The sequence below is a fragment of the Dermacentor andersoni genome, chromosome 2, assembly GCF_023375885.2.
Source record: "Dermacentor andersoni chromosome 2, qqDerAnde1_hic_scaffold, whole genome shotgun sequence".
NCBI classification, from domain to species: Eukaryota; Metazoa; Arthropoda; class Arachnida; order Ixodida; family Ixodidae; genus Dermacentor; species Dermacentor andersoni.
Genome location: NC_092815.1, coordinates 93,780,491 through 93,798,204, shown reverse-complemented (window position 1 = coordinate 93,798,204; position 17,714 = coordinate 93,780,491). Strand labels below are relative to the sequence as shown.

Below are 17,714 nucleotides of genomic sequence, written 5' to 3'. Positions count from 1 at the left end.
TTAGACAGTGTTAAACTGCAAAAAGAATGTACTGAGAACAAACTATCAAAGCTTTTGCAGGAAAAAATAAAATAAAATGGATATGCGTTGCTTAAGCTTCTTACGTTATTCAAAGAAGCCTGCTAAATGTTCTATTGGATTTTTGTGCTGTAACCCAGACCCTGCAGAATTTCAACCATGCGGCTTTGCTATGTTTCCTTCTTGACCTTTTATCTTCAACAACAGATTCTGGTGGAGACATTGACATCCTTGTTGCCTCGCATGATGAGATCCGCATCATTGGTCCTGTCCGCGAGGCGTTTCAGAAGATTTTTGGAAGAGCTACAGTTACAGGTGTTACCATGCCTCCATCTAACATGGCACCCCAGCCTGTTGGATTTGCAGCTGGTCTGCAAGCGGCCGAGGACAGGATCACATCACTCCAACAAACAGGCCGTGTGTCTGCTGCCCAGCCCATCTTAGCTGTGGAAAGCTTCATTGTGGAGCTTACGTCAGATAGGTATGTGTGTAGTACATACTGACATCATGATCTGTTATGAACACAGCTCACTTTCATTGGCCATGATACTTTCATGGTATTAACACAAAAAATAACTTACTTGCATGTATGTTTGTCAAATGATATCCCTGTGTGTGTGTGCTGCAATTTTGCATTCATTTCTTTTGCCATCAATAATGGAAATGTAAGCAAGACTGCTTATTTGCTTGCAGACATATGCAGACTCTTATGAATTTACTATTAGCATATTTAAGAGTGTAGAGACACAAGATTAGTTTTTACGTTTTTATGCTTAGAATGGCGAATGAGTCATAGGTGATCACAGAATGTAACGCATGCTAGGTTTCTTACTGTACTTTAGGCTTCTTCTCCCAAGTGGTTTTGACTTCCAGATTCTAAGTGCTTAACATCAGTGAACATGTATGATTATTGACTTTGGCTTCAATCAGCATTGGTTTCGGTTTTTATAAGTTAAGCACTCAGCTTATGCCACAAATGTTGAAAAGTGCATATACAAAGGTCTGGTCTTACTAAAGCTGAATTAGCATGATGGGCAGAATTGGTGTCTTACTTCATGACCTGGGCACCATATAACTCAGTGACATCATATTGTGCTGCACCTAACTATGACAAAGACTGGATACTAGTGGCACAGTTTGGTGCCTCTGAGTCGTGCGGCACATGGTCCTATGGAGTGAGACTGATGATTTGGTTCTTTGTGTGAATCACCTTAATGGTATCATAAGACGCCAACAAACAAAGGCACCGAGGACAGCATAGGGGAAATTACATGTACTTATTAATTGAATTAAAGAAATGATAAAGTCATGGAAATGAAAGTGGATGAAAAAACTACCGGCTGCAGGTGGGGCTTGAACCCATGTCTTCGCATTATCCATGCGATGCTCATCAATTCAGCTATTGTGGCACTGTTTTCCCATCCACTTTCTGGGCTATTTATGTTTATGTGCTAGAACTAAACATGGGAGCGTTAGCCCGCGCCAGACCTCATGACCTTGACGGCAGATGTAGAACATCCTTTTTTGTCGCAGGCATCATGCGTACGTGATCTTTCTAGGTGAAGACAACTGGTTAATAAACCCACATATGCTACCTGTAGGCATCAGTGCTGCTGCATGCGAGGCTGGCTAGCACTCTCATGTTTATTTCCAGTACATAAACATAAATACAGTGGAACCCTGGTTATACGTCCCCTGGTTTTGCGATGACCCGGGCTTTACAACAGATTATCGCAGTCCCTATAGAAGCAATGCATTAAAAACCCCTATCATCTAACGAAATTTTACGCCTGACCCGCGTTATACGACGACCCTCGCGAAACGCGGGATGGAACGGTGGAGGAAAGAAATCTGTCGTCACTCCATCTCTCCGCATGCGGAGCGCTTGACACCGCTCGACCGGTTCGCTCCAGCGCAGCTTTCTTTCCTGGTGATGATGATAGTGATCTAAAGAAAGGAAAGACGCTTGATTCTGCAACCAATGAGCGAGCACGGTGAAGCGTCGCCTCGTCTCACTGTTTGTTTCTCTCTCCCCCACCAGCAGCCGCCTGTGACACTCGGCGTGCTGAAATAGCGCCTTTTCTTCTCCACAATCACTTCCTGCCTCTCTTCTTGATGGCGTTGCCTCTCGTTGCGTTGGGGAAGCGCATAGAGTTTCATATTAGTATAACTAGAGAGAAATCTGGCACTGCGATCATTCAACCATCATAGGAATGATGGGAAGTACAGGCTACGGATTGGCATTCTGCTGACTGGCGAACTAGTCTGCAAGTATTTTTTGGCAGTTGTGGTTTCGCTCCAAGCGCAGTTGCTATAACCTGCAGTGGGACAGTGCAACGCAAAGCTCTCTCTCTGCCTTTGTTCTAATGCTCGAAGTGGCGATAGCGTGCTGGGCCAGTGGCTGGGACGATGTTTGTGTCGCGGTGTGGTATCGAAGCTCAGACGAGAAAGCGACGGCATCGTAAACGTTGAAAGAACACGTTTTGACCGTTTGGGCCTTGGTTTGTTAAAGGGACACTAAAACGAAACAGTAAATCAGTTTAGACTAATGAAGCATTGTTTCAGAACCCTGCAGGCAGTCATTTCAAAAAGATAGTTTGATTATTAGATCAGAAAATGAAGGTCCCAGTATCAGTATTTAAATTTCGCGCCGAAACCCCAGTGCTGGTACGTCAGCGTGACGTCAAGGATTCCGAAGTATTTTCGCATTTGGGCAGCGTTGGCTGAGTAAAGGTTCCCGAAACTTGCCATGTTTAATATTTGGTTCCTTTAGAACATAATGTAGTCAATCTGTACCGCTATATATAATTTGTAGGCCCTAGAAGATGCCATAAAAATCCATGACGTCACAGCCACCAGGTGCGGGAACTTAAGTACGCGTCGCCACCCGTATTTCATACTTGCGCTTTTTCTGGCTTACCAAACGTCTTATCGTTGCAAGAGTGGTGTTTTTGGTGTTGTAGAAAGGTAATTTACTGATGCAGAAGAAATCATTTTTCACTTTAGTGTCCCTTTAAGCGTGTTAGGTTGGCGCTGTAGCGTTACGTGCTTTATGAAACTTCAGAATAGGAAAAAGAAGGCACTACTGATACAAGACATAGACAGTTGTACTTCTAGTGGCTTGACAATCAAATTTTATTGAGGGCTTCATTATTCATTGCACGTTTACGTGCTCATTGAAATTTGTGTTTTAGGACTTTGAGAACACGAACTTACTTGTGGTAGGAAAGGTTGCTGCTTCCTGGCTGCAGTCTAGTGTCGCAAAATGGGTAAGTGCAAAGCCACGCCATAACGCTTTGGAAGCGGTACGTCAATATAAAATATAATGAAGTATACTCGTAGGAGGCCACAAGCGTCCTAGCTAGCACTGCAGCAGATGTGCTTAAAAGTACTTGAAGACGTTCAGCAATCATGACAACTGCCGCAGCCTTTCCAAAGAGCGAGATAGTTCGCAAGTGCCTGTCATCTGTGAGAAAAGTCTCGCGTTTGCAGCAAGCAGGTGTCGTAGCAGACGACACTTGTAGCAGTCCTCTCCAGGGCGCAACACTTTCTCACAATACATTTTTATTTCCTTAGATACTTGATGAGTATTTTTATATAAGTACATGCACGTTTGTTATTGCTGTTGTAAAAATAAATTAATAATTATTCTCTGGCGTTAAATCGGGAGCAGAATCGCACAAGAATGCATACTTTGATGTGCACTGGTGATAAACCATAGTAAACCGTGCTTCAATCTCAAAGTCATACAAAGTTTATGTAACGTGTTGTACATTACATAAGATACTGCAGAAATAAAATTTACACGATAATATTTGAGTGTAGCTTCGTTTACTGCGCCGCAAGCAAACGCCATTAGTCTAAAGATCGAAGCCAATCTGAAGCTTGTACTTCCCATCATTCCCACGTAGGTTGAGACAACGCTCATGAGAGCCCTCGTAGACACTAGCGCCACATTTCCCTCTAGGGTATTTATTTAGAAACTCTATGGGGAAGCGTTTCTCTCCCCCCCACTAGCAGTCGCCCGCAATGCCCGCTGTGCTGAAATAGCGCCTTTTCTTCTCCACAATCACTTTCTCCCTCTCTTCTCGGCGCCGTCGCCTCTCGTCGCGTTGGGGAAGCATTTCTCTCCTTCCAGTTTCCCAGCAGCAGATCGCCAACAAGGTAGCGCGGAGAGGCCTAGGTTCATCTCTCATGTTCTTCGTCGTAATCCTAACTACCAGCGTTCAGCGGAGGTTTTGAGATGTGTGGAGCAACGCAACGCACAATGTCCCGAAAGCGGACAGTTCTGTAGCTCGGCGATAAGCTGAACATTATCGAGGAAGTGGAAAAGCGGCATGGAGCCACGAAAGCCAGCATTGCCCGGGACCTTAAGATACCTGAATCTTCGCTTAAGATGATCCTGGCAAACAAAGCGCTGATATTGCAGAATGCCAACAAGTTCGGACTCGAGCGGAAAGCGGCAAAAGAAGAACAGCATGCAAAGTTAGAAAAAGTTCTCGTCAAGTGGCTGCGTCAAGCACGGAGCTCTGTGATCAACGTTGACGGCGCCATCTTAAAAGAAAAGGCGGACCTTGTGGCCTTGCGCCTGGGCATCGAAGGCTTTCAGGCATCTAACGGGCGGCTGGATCGCTTTAAAGAATGAAACAGGACTGTGTACAGCCGCTGCTGCGAAGAAAGCACTTCCGTGGACGGTTCGGCGGTGAACGAGTGGATGGAGTCGCTGCTGGAGATGATTGCTGGATACAAGCCCTGCGATGTTTTCAACGCCGATGAGAGCGGTATTTTTACTGTATGCAGCCTGAGCAAACCCTTGCATTTAAGGGTGACAGCTGTCATGGTGGCAAGCGTAGTAAAGAGCGTGTGACGGCACTATTATGTGCTAACGAGGACGGTTCCGAGAGGCTGCCCGTGCTCGTTGTTGGAAAGTTAGGAAAGCCACGGTGCTTTAAGAACTTGAAGATGCTGCCGTGCTGCTACAACTTCAACAAAAAGGCGTGGATGACGTCTTCACTCTTCAGCAATTTTTTGCAGCAGCTGGGTAACAAAATGGGTGCTAAGGTGAGGAAAATATTGCTTTTCATGGACAATGCACTGTGCCACCCACCTGATATGTCCAGCCTGAGGAACATAAAGGTTGTTTTTTTTCCGCCCAACTGCACAAGCTGGCTGCAGCCGCTGAATGCCGGCATCATTAAGTGCGTCAAGCAAGGGTACCGAAAGCGGTTAGTGCAGCGTCGGCTGGTGGCTCTGGAGCGCAGAGAGTCAGAAAAAAAGATCACTGTGCTCGATGCCATGAATTTTATTGCCAGTTCATGGAACGCAGTGTCGTGAAGCACAATCGCTAACTCATTCAAGCACTGTGGCTTTAAGCGAGAGGCTGCCTCCTCTGCTGGGGACGCAACAACCTCGATGCCACTCGAGGCCGATGCAGGCTTCGCCGACGATGATTTCGAGGGTTTAAACCTCACCACAACCTTCACTGAGTACATGGAGGCCGACGACAACATTGCAATCTGCGACGAGGTGTTGCTGGATGACGCCATCGAGGAGGCTTTGCCTAGTGCCAACACCGCTGCGATATCGGATGAGGACAACAATGATGCCACAGGTGCCGTGCCTGTGCCTACCACGTTCACCGAGGTGCTACGGCACATAGACGGCATCTGGAACTTAATCTGTTCACGCGACGCCGCAGAAGACCTCCTTTTGGACGTTGCCAACTCGAGTGAAAGCTCTTGGTTCACGGATCAAACAAGGTCCAAAAGAAACTTACCGACTTTTTTTAAAGTTCGCACTGGCTGTTGGGAATCGCGGCAATGGACAGTGGAGTGCCGTAAAGGTTCGCTTGAATAAGGCATGATTGGTACCTGTACGGCAGCATTAATTCTTATTGCATTTACTTTTTTGGTAATTTGGGTTTCCAAGCCCTGCAGAGTATGTTAGTAGTTTACATTGAAGTTTCTCGTAAATCCGCCGCGCTGTATTTTATAGGCATACTTTATGTTCGGATTTTATGATGCCCGCATTTTATGACGCTTTTTCACGGTCCTGAGAAAGTCGTATAATCGGGGTTCCACAGTACCCCAGAAAGCGGATGGGAAAACGGCACTGCAGTAGCCCAGTTAGTAAGAGCATTGCGCTTGTAATGTGAAGACGTGGGTTCGTGCCCCACCTGCAGCCAGTTGTTTTTTCATATGCTTTCATTTTCATTAATTTATAATTTCCTTAATTCAATTACTAAGCACATGTAATTTCCCTTATGCTGTCCTCAGTGTCTTTGTTTGTTGGCTTCTTATGACATGACTAGTACAAATCGGGCCCTTGGTTTCCTTTCTTCTCGTTCACCTTAACAGTGTGTATTTTGGGCATCTCACATGTGCCCTTGGGACGAAGGAACGACAACACAGTAGTGCAGACAATAACGAGGGCATACTGCCCCTTTTATACACCAATCTCTAGCCAGCCGAATTATTACCGACAGAATGTGCCAATGGGCATGCAACAAATCGAGCAAGTCCGACTTACCACGACCGGGTAGCGAGCGAATATGTTCGGCCGCATGCTGCATACCAACGCCTAACCGTTCGCATGTATGGTCACGTGAGTGGTGGCATGTTTGAATGATAGTGTTTGTCCATTCCGGTGTTGTGCTCCGAATCCTTTCACAGAATGGTCCCGTGAAACGTGGACTGGCACTTGTACGGAAAGTCTGCTCCGCTTGCTGACCTCAAGCCCCAGAGGAAGCCTACTCCCTGTTGCGCCCGAGTAACCTCGCCGTTAGAAGCCGTTAGCAGTGCAACACTTGTACATGTGCTTGCTGCGGTAAAGCTATGGAAACGATGGAGCATGTTTTATTAGAATGTGAAGATATTTGCCCAGTGATCGATTTAGGAATCACTGGCCTCCTTGAAGCCCTTGGGTTCAGCGAGACTGGGAGGAAACTAAACATGTCCGCAATAGAGATTAGTAAGAGGTGATTGGAAGATTGGTGGAAGAAAAGTAGGGAAACGACAAACAATGGAGGCGTATAAAAACAAACTTCATAAAAGGAGGTCAGAAACTTTGGTTATGGGAATTCATGTTTCTTTTCTCCTTTTCTTTACTGGCCTCCTTGAAGTCCTTGGGTTCAGCGACAGCAGGGGGGAGGAGGAGGAGGAGGAGTAGATTTTAATGGAGAGAAAGGAGGAGAGGTCGGCCTAGAGAGCGTGTCTCTAGCCTGCTACTCCTCACTGGGGAATGGGGAAGTGGGAAATACAGGGAAAGTTAGGTGGCGGATGATTATGATATGGTACAATGAGATACTATATACACGTTGTCCAATATGCGGATGCGCACTGGAGACGCAATACACTAAGAGCAATCTTGTCCATACAAAAAGTAATCTTGCCACAAAAAGTTTTTGCGCAAACACATTTCGCACTGACTACACGTCTCACAGCTTCTATAGGCGATCATCTAAACCAGTCTCACTTAAAAAGTTCGAAAGTGCTTTTATGGCACGTTGGGCACAGTCAACACTCCTCCACGCGCCCAAAAGCTTTTCTTCTGAAAAGGGGCGGGAGTCCAAGCTGTCAACTGTAGATTTGAGTTTTCTTCGTTCGGCCGAATATTGAGGGCACACGCAAAGTACGTGAGCTATTGTCTCGAGAGTGTGACAGACGCTTCATTCAGGGTCCCGTGTGTGTCCAATAGGGGGGAAGTAAACATGTCCGCAATAGGGGAGATTAGTAAAAGGCGATTGTAAGATTGGTGGAAGAAAAGTAGGGAAACGACAAACAACGGAGGCGTACAAAAACAATGTTCATAAAAGGAGGTCAGAAACTTTGGTTATGGGAATTCACCATGTTTTTTTTCTCCATTTCTTTACTGGCCTCCTGAAGCCCTTGGGTTCAGTGACAGCAGGGGGAAAGTAAACATGTCCGCAATAGGAAATTAGTAAGAGGCGATTGGAAGATTGGTGGAAGAAAAGTAGTGAAACAACAAACAACAGAGGCGTATAAAAACAAAGTTCATAATAGGAGGTCAGAAACATTGGTTATAGGAATTCATCATGTTTTTTTTTTCCGTTTCTTTTTTTCTTTTTTAAGATAGGTAGGACATTAGGCAATAATATAACAAGAGCTTGGTGGTGCAATCCACTGCCCCGTTCCGAAGAGGACACTCATAGCACACATCTATCCATCATGCCATCTCTCGTAATATGTTGCAACTACACCGACCGCCGCTGGCAGTTAGCTATGGGGGAAAGCCAGGTTACAGAAGACACAAGAGCAATGCAGGGAAAACAATATCAGGGAATGCGTGTGAGTTGAGCATCCCCACAGTTTTATGCAGAGGAGGAATCTCGAGTGAGAATGAGATCCATTTTTGTTGGTCTCCTAGACCGGGAGGCGACATGATGCTTTTCGGCAGACAGTGCTAATGGACTTTGTGTCCACTAGGTACTCAATGTAGCTGTACAATGATTTTCTGCCTGATGAGGCAATGCTCACTGGACCCAACGTGATTTAGAGGCCGCAATAGAAGACTCTCGAAGCAGTGCTTCAAACAGAAGCCGACACCTTTGCCGACATGCCATGAGTTAATTGGGTACATAGGCTCACCTCACATTGTTCTCACCATACTGACTAGGAGAGTGTGAGAAATTAATTTGGTAACACGGGTTCTATTTTATATGGTTAACCCTTTCTGGTCCAATGATTCTTTTAGGAATCATATAAAGTTTTGCAAATATTCGACATGGGGAAAAACAAGTAGCGAAACTACTTTCAGAAATTTGGAACTTGTCAGCAGTATGAACGACATAGTTTGTTGACTTTGTGCCACAGGTTAATATGGCTGTCCCTGAATTTTATAAATGTCTATGCATTGCATCATGCTGAGGTTAGACTTCTGTGCTCTATTTTGAAGCCTGCTGCCTAATGTATATAGCCTACCTTGGGTGGCACAAAATTGTCTTCAAATAATATATGACCATTTATTAAACTAGTATTATGATTCTGAATTAAGATGCCTGAATAACAACATGCTGATTACAACACATTCAGTTTCTGACAGTTTGTGACAAAAGACCTTTGATTAAATGCTGAAAACTGTAGTGGGCCATTTTTTCCTCCAGACTTTTGGCATGACACTCAGACGCATGCAATATAAAATTTTCACTTTACTAAAAAAAAATTTGGACCAAAAAGAGTTCAGTGACCAAGTTGACTTTCCACCACTATTGAAAGTCTATGGCTTGGTGTTATACGTTTGGCATTGGGTTAGTGAACAGAAAGCAATAATTTATGTATTTGTTGACTACTTCCACTAATGTTGTCATCACGTCTAGGCAAGTTGTTTGACTGTCATCAAGGGTACATGGCAAGAAGGCATTTTATTGACAGAGGTTTACCACTTGCATTTGGCGTGGCAACCATAGCAACTACAGCAAATACTATTATGTGTACCTGCATAACACGTCACATTGGTGGCAAATCTGGTTTTTTGATGCTCGCACCTAGTTGGGAGTTTTTGGAAAAAGAGAATGGGTAATTTGCTAGCCAATCACTTTCTGAACATGTTGATTAATCTGTACTGATGTTTTGTTGAGTGTTTGCCACTGTGCCCCTTCTTTTGTTTCCAAGAAATGCTGCTTTTATCTACATTGACTAATGTGTCTGCCTTTGCATCATTTGCAGCTGGTTTGACATGCATTGCCTCGTTCTAAAGGACGACCCAAGTGGACTGTTGCTGCATACTTTTGGCCAACCAACACCTGTACCTGCTGAGTTCATTGCAGAAATGCAAGACAGGACACCCGCTGACTACCCGCTTCGTTGGTGTGGCCTCGCAGTCACAGTTGGAGAAGTGGCAAGCCCTCGTCTGGTGGTGCCACAGTCTGAGTGGAGAGCAATACTTGGTGGCATTCCTGATTCACAGTTGGTTAGTTCTGCCGCTTGTGCCCTGGCCTCTATGTACAGAAGGGCATTACGTCGATGACCGTGTAGTTGGAACTTCTACCTGCTTTTTCTGTGTCGGCTTGTATAAAAAGTTGCCTTGCATCTGATTTGATGTCAGCTGTACTGGCAGATGTCACATGACTGCTAATGCTTGCCTTGTGCAAGTTGAAACTTCGAATACAGTGGTTGTACATGTGTGGAGAATTTTTAAGAAACCTGACAAGAAGGTGCCATCGTTAGGGCAAATGATACAATTTTGGTCAAAGCAAGAGGCAGTTGAGAGGAGCTTTGGCAACTGCCACCATGGTCAATTGTTTTTCCTGGCACACATTTATAGTAGCTGCAAGCTACAATTTCATTGTGGTGTAATACAGCACTTTCTTATTTCTGTATTTGCGGACTTCATTGTGATTCATAAAAGGAAAAACTTTGTGGCATGTCGCAAATCATTGGTCATACTGATGTGTATTGGTGACTTTAAAACGGTGTCAATATTGCGTACGCACATGAGCACACGCAGATTTTTAGAGCCTAGCTCTTAGGCACCCATTCCTGTGGCGAACGTCGGCTTTCCTCATAACCGAACGAACGAGCACAGTGCAGGATGAAAGCGAACGCAGAGTGCGGCGGTAGATGGATGAAGAGAGCACGATGAGGAAAGCGGAGGAGGAGAGTATTGCAAAAGAGTGAGCAGGAAAGCAGAGTGCCGCACGAGACTACGAAATGGCACCATAGTATTTGTAATTTGATTGTATGCATGATGCAAATTGTTTAGTAATTTCTGGAAATCATGCGGGCACCAGCAATCACAATGGAACCTTCGACGAGTCATGTATCAAAGCCGACGCGCTTGAGCCGCAGATAAGGTTTTCGACGATCATCGACTCTGCTCACTGCTGTCATTGTGCTTGAGTGTTAGTATTTGTCTTGCAATGTTTTGCTCCATTTGCAACGTGCCACACGAGACAGATTGTTCGCAACAGCCCATACATCACGAAATTAAAACATGTATGGAGTTGCGCTCTAATGTTGCATTAGGGAGTATCGTAGTTGTTGGTAAATTTTTCGTTATAGAGGCATACCTAGTTGTCTTCATGGGCCACATTAATAAAACATTTTGGCAGGGACGAGAATAACGATAGCTTTGTGTTGGTAATTGCTAACATGCACAGGATCATGGGTACATAAGAGAATGGTAACATTATTAAAGTGTTTTGTAGTTGTGATTTTCTCCACATTGAAGGTTTTCCTTTGAATGTTGCTCATGCTCCAGCAACATCATGTAATGTACACGAGTGGAAATATTTCACTCAAAACAAAATCATTTTGCTCTTGTACATTGCCCAGTCTTCCTGGAAGCAGAATTGAAACAACATAGTACAGATCTCAGAAATGTTGAAAGCAACAGACAAGTATGTTAAGTGTTGCAATGTCTGAATGCCGTTTCCAGAGCTGTATAGCCTATTTTAGTAGACAGCACTTCCTCAAGGCCATAGCGTAGTGGTGCAGAATATAAGAAAGCAGTTCAAAATGTGTAAAGGGGCACTAAAGGACAACATTAAGTTTATCTAGATTGATAGATTACTTGTCTAGAAGTCTATCATCATTTTCTGTGTGTGACTATACCACTTTGTTGCATCAAAAATTGTCGACAAAGGTCCCGCTGTTGCTCGTCAATTTGAACAGCGCACGGTAGAATGGATGAGTTGACAAAACCTCCATGTGAGCTCCCTCTATGCTGCACTCTGTGAATCAGCCAGTGCTGAAGCCACACAAGAGTTACCATAATTCACAACAGATTGCACCACCCTGATTTTCTAGTTTTCTAATTTTCTTGCTTACAGAAACTGTTCTTACTATGAATGACAAATTTGTTATTGCAGAAGCGTCATCTTCCAATATTTAGTGCCCCTATAAAACTACCAAGAACCAGCCCAGATGCATGCTGTTATTAATGTTTCTGTGCAATACAGTTAAACCTCAATATTACGAACTTCAGTATAACTAAATTCTCGACATAACAAAGTATTCAACTTTTCGTAACTTCTTGTCCATGGAATACCATGTATATAGAACCTGAATATAACGAAGTGTATTTGTATGCAATTTCAATATATAAAGAAATTTCACTGCTGCCGAAAAGGAATGTCGAGACAGTAGACAGCTTTAGCTGGGTGTCCGCAGCAGCTCTGCATCCGTAGGAAGCCCGCGGAGGTGGCAGTGCACTTGCACTGTAGGCAGGAGCACGCCCGGTCCCTTGCGTGTGCCCGCAGCCTTTCAAAAGCTGTGTAGCATTCGCTGCGGGCTGTGCGGCCTTTGCGGGGCGTTCTTGCGTGTCCATGAGAGTGCATTTTTGGACATTGCTCCGGCCGAAGATATGACTCTGGCTTTTGGTTTGACTTCGTGGCGACTGATATTGGGTGCACAGATTCAGAAGCTGGCATATGGGGACACTGAGTAGCACACTACTGGATTCTGCTCGTGCAAATCAGCAATCCCCTTCTCAACTTTTGCGTCCGGCCAACTATTGCCATTTCGTGGGCGCGTGCTTCGCTACCTACGCATGACCTCGCGCGCTGCATAGGTGGGTGGTTGCGGGTGTCCAACTAAAGCTGCCTAATAAATGGAAACTTCCGTGAACACAGATAGTCAAATAATTGAATTACAGATGGCTGCTTGCAAACGCACCTCTCAAATCACGCACCGCGCGACGAGAGCGACCGCCGTAGTGGAACCACATCATGTTCCGTATAAAGTCCAAGTGTGACAAGATTCTGTTTGGCCCCGTGCACTGTGCACTTTAGGTGTGAGTGAAAGTGTGCGAGGGGGATACAAGAAAGATGGTGGCTGCAGGAGTGCTGCCTTCCCGCACGAGCAAAGGCAAAGAGGGGAAGGGGAGCGATTTCGCGCGAGAGGGTGGGGGGTAAGTTGGCGCACGTCTCAGCAGTGGCTGAGCATGGCTGTAACTGTGGTTGAGCGCATAGACAGCCACACACCCTGTTTTAGAGGTAATCTACACCGTGTGCAAACAGTGGGCGTGCCGAGAGGGCGTGGCACTTTGTAAGCCATCTTCCCACAAGTTTCGTATTGCAGGTTGCGTAATCTCGAGTTTCGATGACCCGTTGGAACGAGAGGCAGATGAAGCATTTGCTCCCTGCTGCCGGTGCTTTTCCTGATAGCGCAGTCCCAGTGCGAGCGATGCTATCAGCCGCGGGGTGGAGTGCATGCGAAAGCATGGCTGGCTTCGCTTGATTCGTACCGCCGATGTGAACGTATCATCGATGTAGTGGCATGAAACCGTATCATTCGTTGCCGTCTCCTAAATTTATCATAGTGAATTGTTTTTTCATTCAAATTTGCTTTTTTACGATTGACCGATAATTCAGAAAATTCTGCGGCCCCTTTCCGTATAAGAAACGTTGATCGGCGACTGTACTTATTTGTATAAAAGGTCAAATTTCAATATAACGAAGCAAATTGCCGATTTTACAGACTTCGTTATTGCGAGGTTTAACTGTGTTGCTTCTTATATTACTGGAAACCATGTCGTTCATCCATATTGTGCAGACATGTTTGGCAGGTGTGCATTCACATTAATAGTTTTGTGAGTACAAGACTAGTGAAAGCTGCAACTGGTTGTAAGCAATGTGTGGTTCCTCTGAGTGATGTCAGGCGCATTCAGATGCGCGCCTGAACCAATCGCCTCACGTACACATTTTCTGTAAAACAGCAAGAAACATATACTGCAAAGCCTTGAGTTTCTGGGGAGGATTTTTTACAGTCTTCAAGATTCAGTCGGTTTGCAGACTGCAATCCTACATGTTGGTCTTGCAAGATGTTCTTCCTTTAAAGATACACTAAAGGGAAATAATAAATTGGACTGAGCTGGTAGAACACACTTGGAATTGCTGATACATGTCGGTCATTCTATGAATGCAGGCTTCATGTTCTAGAAAGGCATCTAACATTGCCACCTTGGGTTCCTGCAGCAACTACTCAAGGTATCAAGAGAAATTGGTAGCACTTGCATGGGTCCAGTTAACTGTTTATATTACCAATGAAGAACACTTCATTAAAAAATAAAAACTCAATCGAGCAAATGTTTCTTTTTCTGCAAGAGAGGGCCAGACATGTGAAAACATGGGGATACGTGATGATACATGAAAACATGGCGATGATGTTAATGATGTCATAGTTGGGTGCAACACAAAAAAAAGTAAGTTAGATTAAGTGCTAATAGAGCTTTGAAAGGGTAATCTACCAGTTTAAACTAATTTATTATTTCTCTTCAGTGTCTCTGTATTTCCTTATAATTCAATATGTTACGAATAAGGCCAAGTGTGTGTTTTGTACTTGTGCGATGTTTATTTGGCAGGCACATTGTAAATTTACTTGTAACATACTTGCACCCAGGGGCTGTGAGAACATTGCTCGCTAAAAAACAGCAAGTGCAGGAAATGGGTCAATGGCAGTTTGATTAGCTCTTTTAATTGGAATAGCTTAATATATGTATAATAAGGTCAGGTGTCTAAAGATAGAATGACTATAGTTAACCATGTAAGTGTGGGTATTATTGTTTACTTTTCTAATTTAAGCAGCCATTTGTGAATACTTGTCTTGTGGTAAAGCACTTACATAATGTATGATGCATTCATAGTTATAGATTTGACTTTCACATGCAAATTTAATTTGATAAGACATCAAATTATGACAAATTACTGTTCCAAGAACTTGAGCAACAGGGAACATAAGAGGGAAGTGCTGGCAGGAAGTGTGCAAGATACTTTTGTGGTGCATTGCAGAATGCATTATGCATGTACGTGGCCTCGTGACTAGCATTCTCTTCAAGCCCTGTGGTAAATTGTGTTGTATCTGCACGATTGCGAAATGGCTTCATCCAATTCTTTGTGGCTTATAAGGGATGCTCTGTAAAGACAGGTTTATCACTGTGACATGGTGCTGTTTGGTAATTTTTTTGTTAGTTGTATGGAGCAGCCATGCACCTAACCTTTGCAGGGTCAATAATTACACCTGAAGAGGACTTGTAACAAGTAGCTTGTTTAGAACATGTAAAATACTTTGCGATGTTTGTCATTCAAATGTGAAACGTAGGGCTAAGAGGTTTCTTATAAATCTGCTTATTATTCTGCTCATGTAAGTGTGCACATTGGCAATGTAATGTCAGCTGGAGAGTGGCATCTTCACTGTGAATCTGTAGTTCTTTGCCAATCCTGCTCATGTACTGCAGTTGGCTCTGCCGTCTGTCAGGTGTAGGCCGGTGACATTAGATATGCCTTAGTGGGAGGCTCCGGATTAATTTTTATTGCCCAGGGTTTTCTTTATTGTGCAGCTGAGTCTAATACAAGGGGCCTTTACGCATTCACCTACATTGGAATTCAGCTGCGGTGGCTCGTGAATCGAACGCGTGACCTCGTGCTCGGTAACAATGTCATAGTGACAGAGGCACTGCAGTTGCTAAGAAGGTTGTTGTGGAACTGAAATACAAGCAATTAAGTTCTGAATAACACATAGTGTTCCTAGTGTGTTGCCATATATGTTACTGTTCATTTTGTGTGCGCTTTTTCGTATGAAAAACATGTACTCTTGAAAAGAAATTACACCCTTTGGGGCTTACATTGTCCCACAACAATAGTCATCTGTCTTGCCCGCATTTCCTTTCTTTAACACTGCGAGCCCGGTACTTCCCAGTCATGAATGGCTTATGCGTTATCAGTGTGACACAGCATTCTCGACAGGAAGGTAGCAAATGCGGAGTTTGCAAGAATGGAAATGCAAGCAAGGCAAATGACGATTATTGTTGTGGGACAAATCTACACCCCAAAGGGAGCAACGGTTCTAAAAGTGTAGTGTGTTGTGCACATTTCAGAAATGGATTCAAGCAGACTATTTATGACACTGTGGGCACTGAGTGACAGCAAAATGTATGGCTGTAGATTTATTTCAGCTATCTATGTTTTTCTAGTGTCTCTGTACATGCTTTCCTGGCCTCTATTGTCAGTTATTGAACCTGCAAAAGGCCATGGATGAACCATTATGGTAGTTACACCAAACAATGGCACCAACAATTTTCCAACCTCTTTGCTATGGTTTTGTAGTGATATTAAGGTTGTAAAGTTTTCTGTGGCACTACGGAAGATCTTTCTTTTTCAAAAGCTGCTTGTAGTGCTGTGCACTGTGGCTAATCAATTACAAGGTGAAGTTAACCAAATAGATCGAACTGTGTTAAACTTTAAAACTGCTTATCATAGAATATTTTAAAAAAGAAATGCTCAAATGGTTATTGCCGTGGTAAGCAATTTCATTTCCTCACATGCGAGTGCTGTTGGTAACCGTGCTTGCCAGCCTGTAACAAGGATGTGGTTAAATATCAGCCAGCTCGTTTGCAAGCCAACGACGCTATGTGCAAATCTCAACTGCACGCTAGCTGAAGTGCAGCATGTATCCTGTGGAAACTGCTCGCAGTCTCCTATGAAACTGCCAAGACAGTCCTCCTGGAATTCCATACATTTTTATTTTCAATGAATAAAGCACTTCTCTTAGGCAGTGTGTATGACACTATTGTTTATGCCATTCAACACAGTCTACAAGCATCAACTGGTGACCCACTCATACAGTCTTCTGTGCCATCTGTTCTATCGTGGTCATAACTTGATCAGCTGAGAGCCCAGAGAGTGAAGCATGGCTCTCCTTTCCAAATGCTGAAAATAGAACAGACAGACAGCATCACACACAAATGCTACTGAAACCTGTTCTAGTAAGACAACTGGAACATTAATTTAAAATAAGAAGTCACTTCACATAGCGTTCATACCTGCTCAATCAAATCTGCAATAACTCTGCGAAATGGGGGAAGCAATAGGCACAAAACGAAGTTACTATTAATATTACAAAACGAAGTGACAGGTACAACCTTGAAACAGTAAACTTCCGTAAACTAAACCTGGTGAATAAATGGGTAGAGCAGTAGCGGTTTCAGCCGATTCACCAAGCAAGGCCTGCAGCACTGATTTCTGAAGAAGCACAAAGCTCCGGAGTACTCAATATTTTCCGGCTTACCGTATCGGGCGTAAACTTTAGGTTGTACTCCGCTGCATTCTCGTATCAGGATTGGCAGTGCTGGGTTGGTGTTCTTTACGCTGCGGTAGTGCTTCATTACAAATTCCCTGCACACAAAAACCAGCTACGCTTGAGCGTAAAAGCGCGATAAAAATGCAAACAAGGGACATATATCTCTCACGATTTTGAGAAGCCACTATTTTAACATTACCAGCGCCAGTTAATTCCTTTGAAAACATGCTAGTATATGTGCTTCCCAACCGTCCTTGTGCCCGTCCTTGACGGTTCGTAATATCAAGTCACAGAGTACGAGATATCAGCCGGATACAAATACGTCAATGTAAGTCAATCTCTAGTGTTTCCTTTGTATATAAAATGTCGACTGAAATGAGTGCGGTAAAGAGGAACACTGAGGTCACTTGCTAAAACACGGCGCAAAACTTCATTGCAGTGTTCACTTTCGCTAACGATGCAGCATCGGGCGACCCATCGGGCGACCATCATAGCGTGGTACAGCACAAAATGGGATAGTTTTACCTAACGCCAGCACTTTCAGCAGACTTCTGACAGAGATGCAACCGTAGTTCCTTCAAGTGGCTACCAAATTTTGCAGCAGCCCGAGAACCAGCCATTTTTGCACGACGATTTGGATTGGATTGGCTACGACGCACCCGC

General features: G+C 44.1%; 2 protein-coding genes across 3 annotated transcripts in view; one reads left to right on the top strand and one right to left on the bottom strand.

Moving 5' to 3' along the window:
• Positions 1-16,526, top strand: part of LOC126541629 (protein PRRC1-like) — a 31,377-nt gene extending 14,851 nt beyond the window's left edge. For both annotated transcript variants that reach the window (XM_050188476.3, XM_050188475.3), the window contains 2 exons: positions 226-499; positions 9,702-16,526. In XM_050188476.3, the coding sequence (XP_050044433.1) occupies positions 226-499; positions 9,702-10,002 (575 nt within the window). In that variant the 3' untranslated portion in view covers positions 10,003-16,526. The remainder of the gene's footprint in view (positions 1-225; positions 500-9,701) is intronic.
• On the bottom strand, positions 16,476-17,696 carry ND-B8 (NADH dehydrogenase (ubiquinone) B8 subunit). The gene is made up of 3 exons (XM_050188491.3): positions 17,577-17,696; positions 17,040-17,146; positions 16,476-16,681 (listed from the first exon to the last, which is right to left on the bottom strand). The coding sequence occupies exons 1-3, from the start codon at positions 17,669-17,671 to the stop codon at positions 16,590-16,592; spliced, it is 294 nt and encodes a 97-aa protein (XP_050044448.1). The 5' UTR covers positions 17,672-17,696; the 3' UTR covers positions 16,476-16,589.
• Positions 17,697-17,714: the final 18 nt, after the last annotated feature.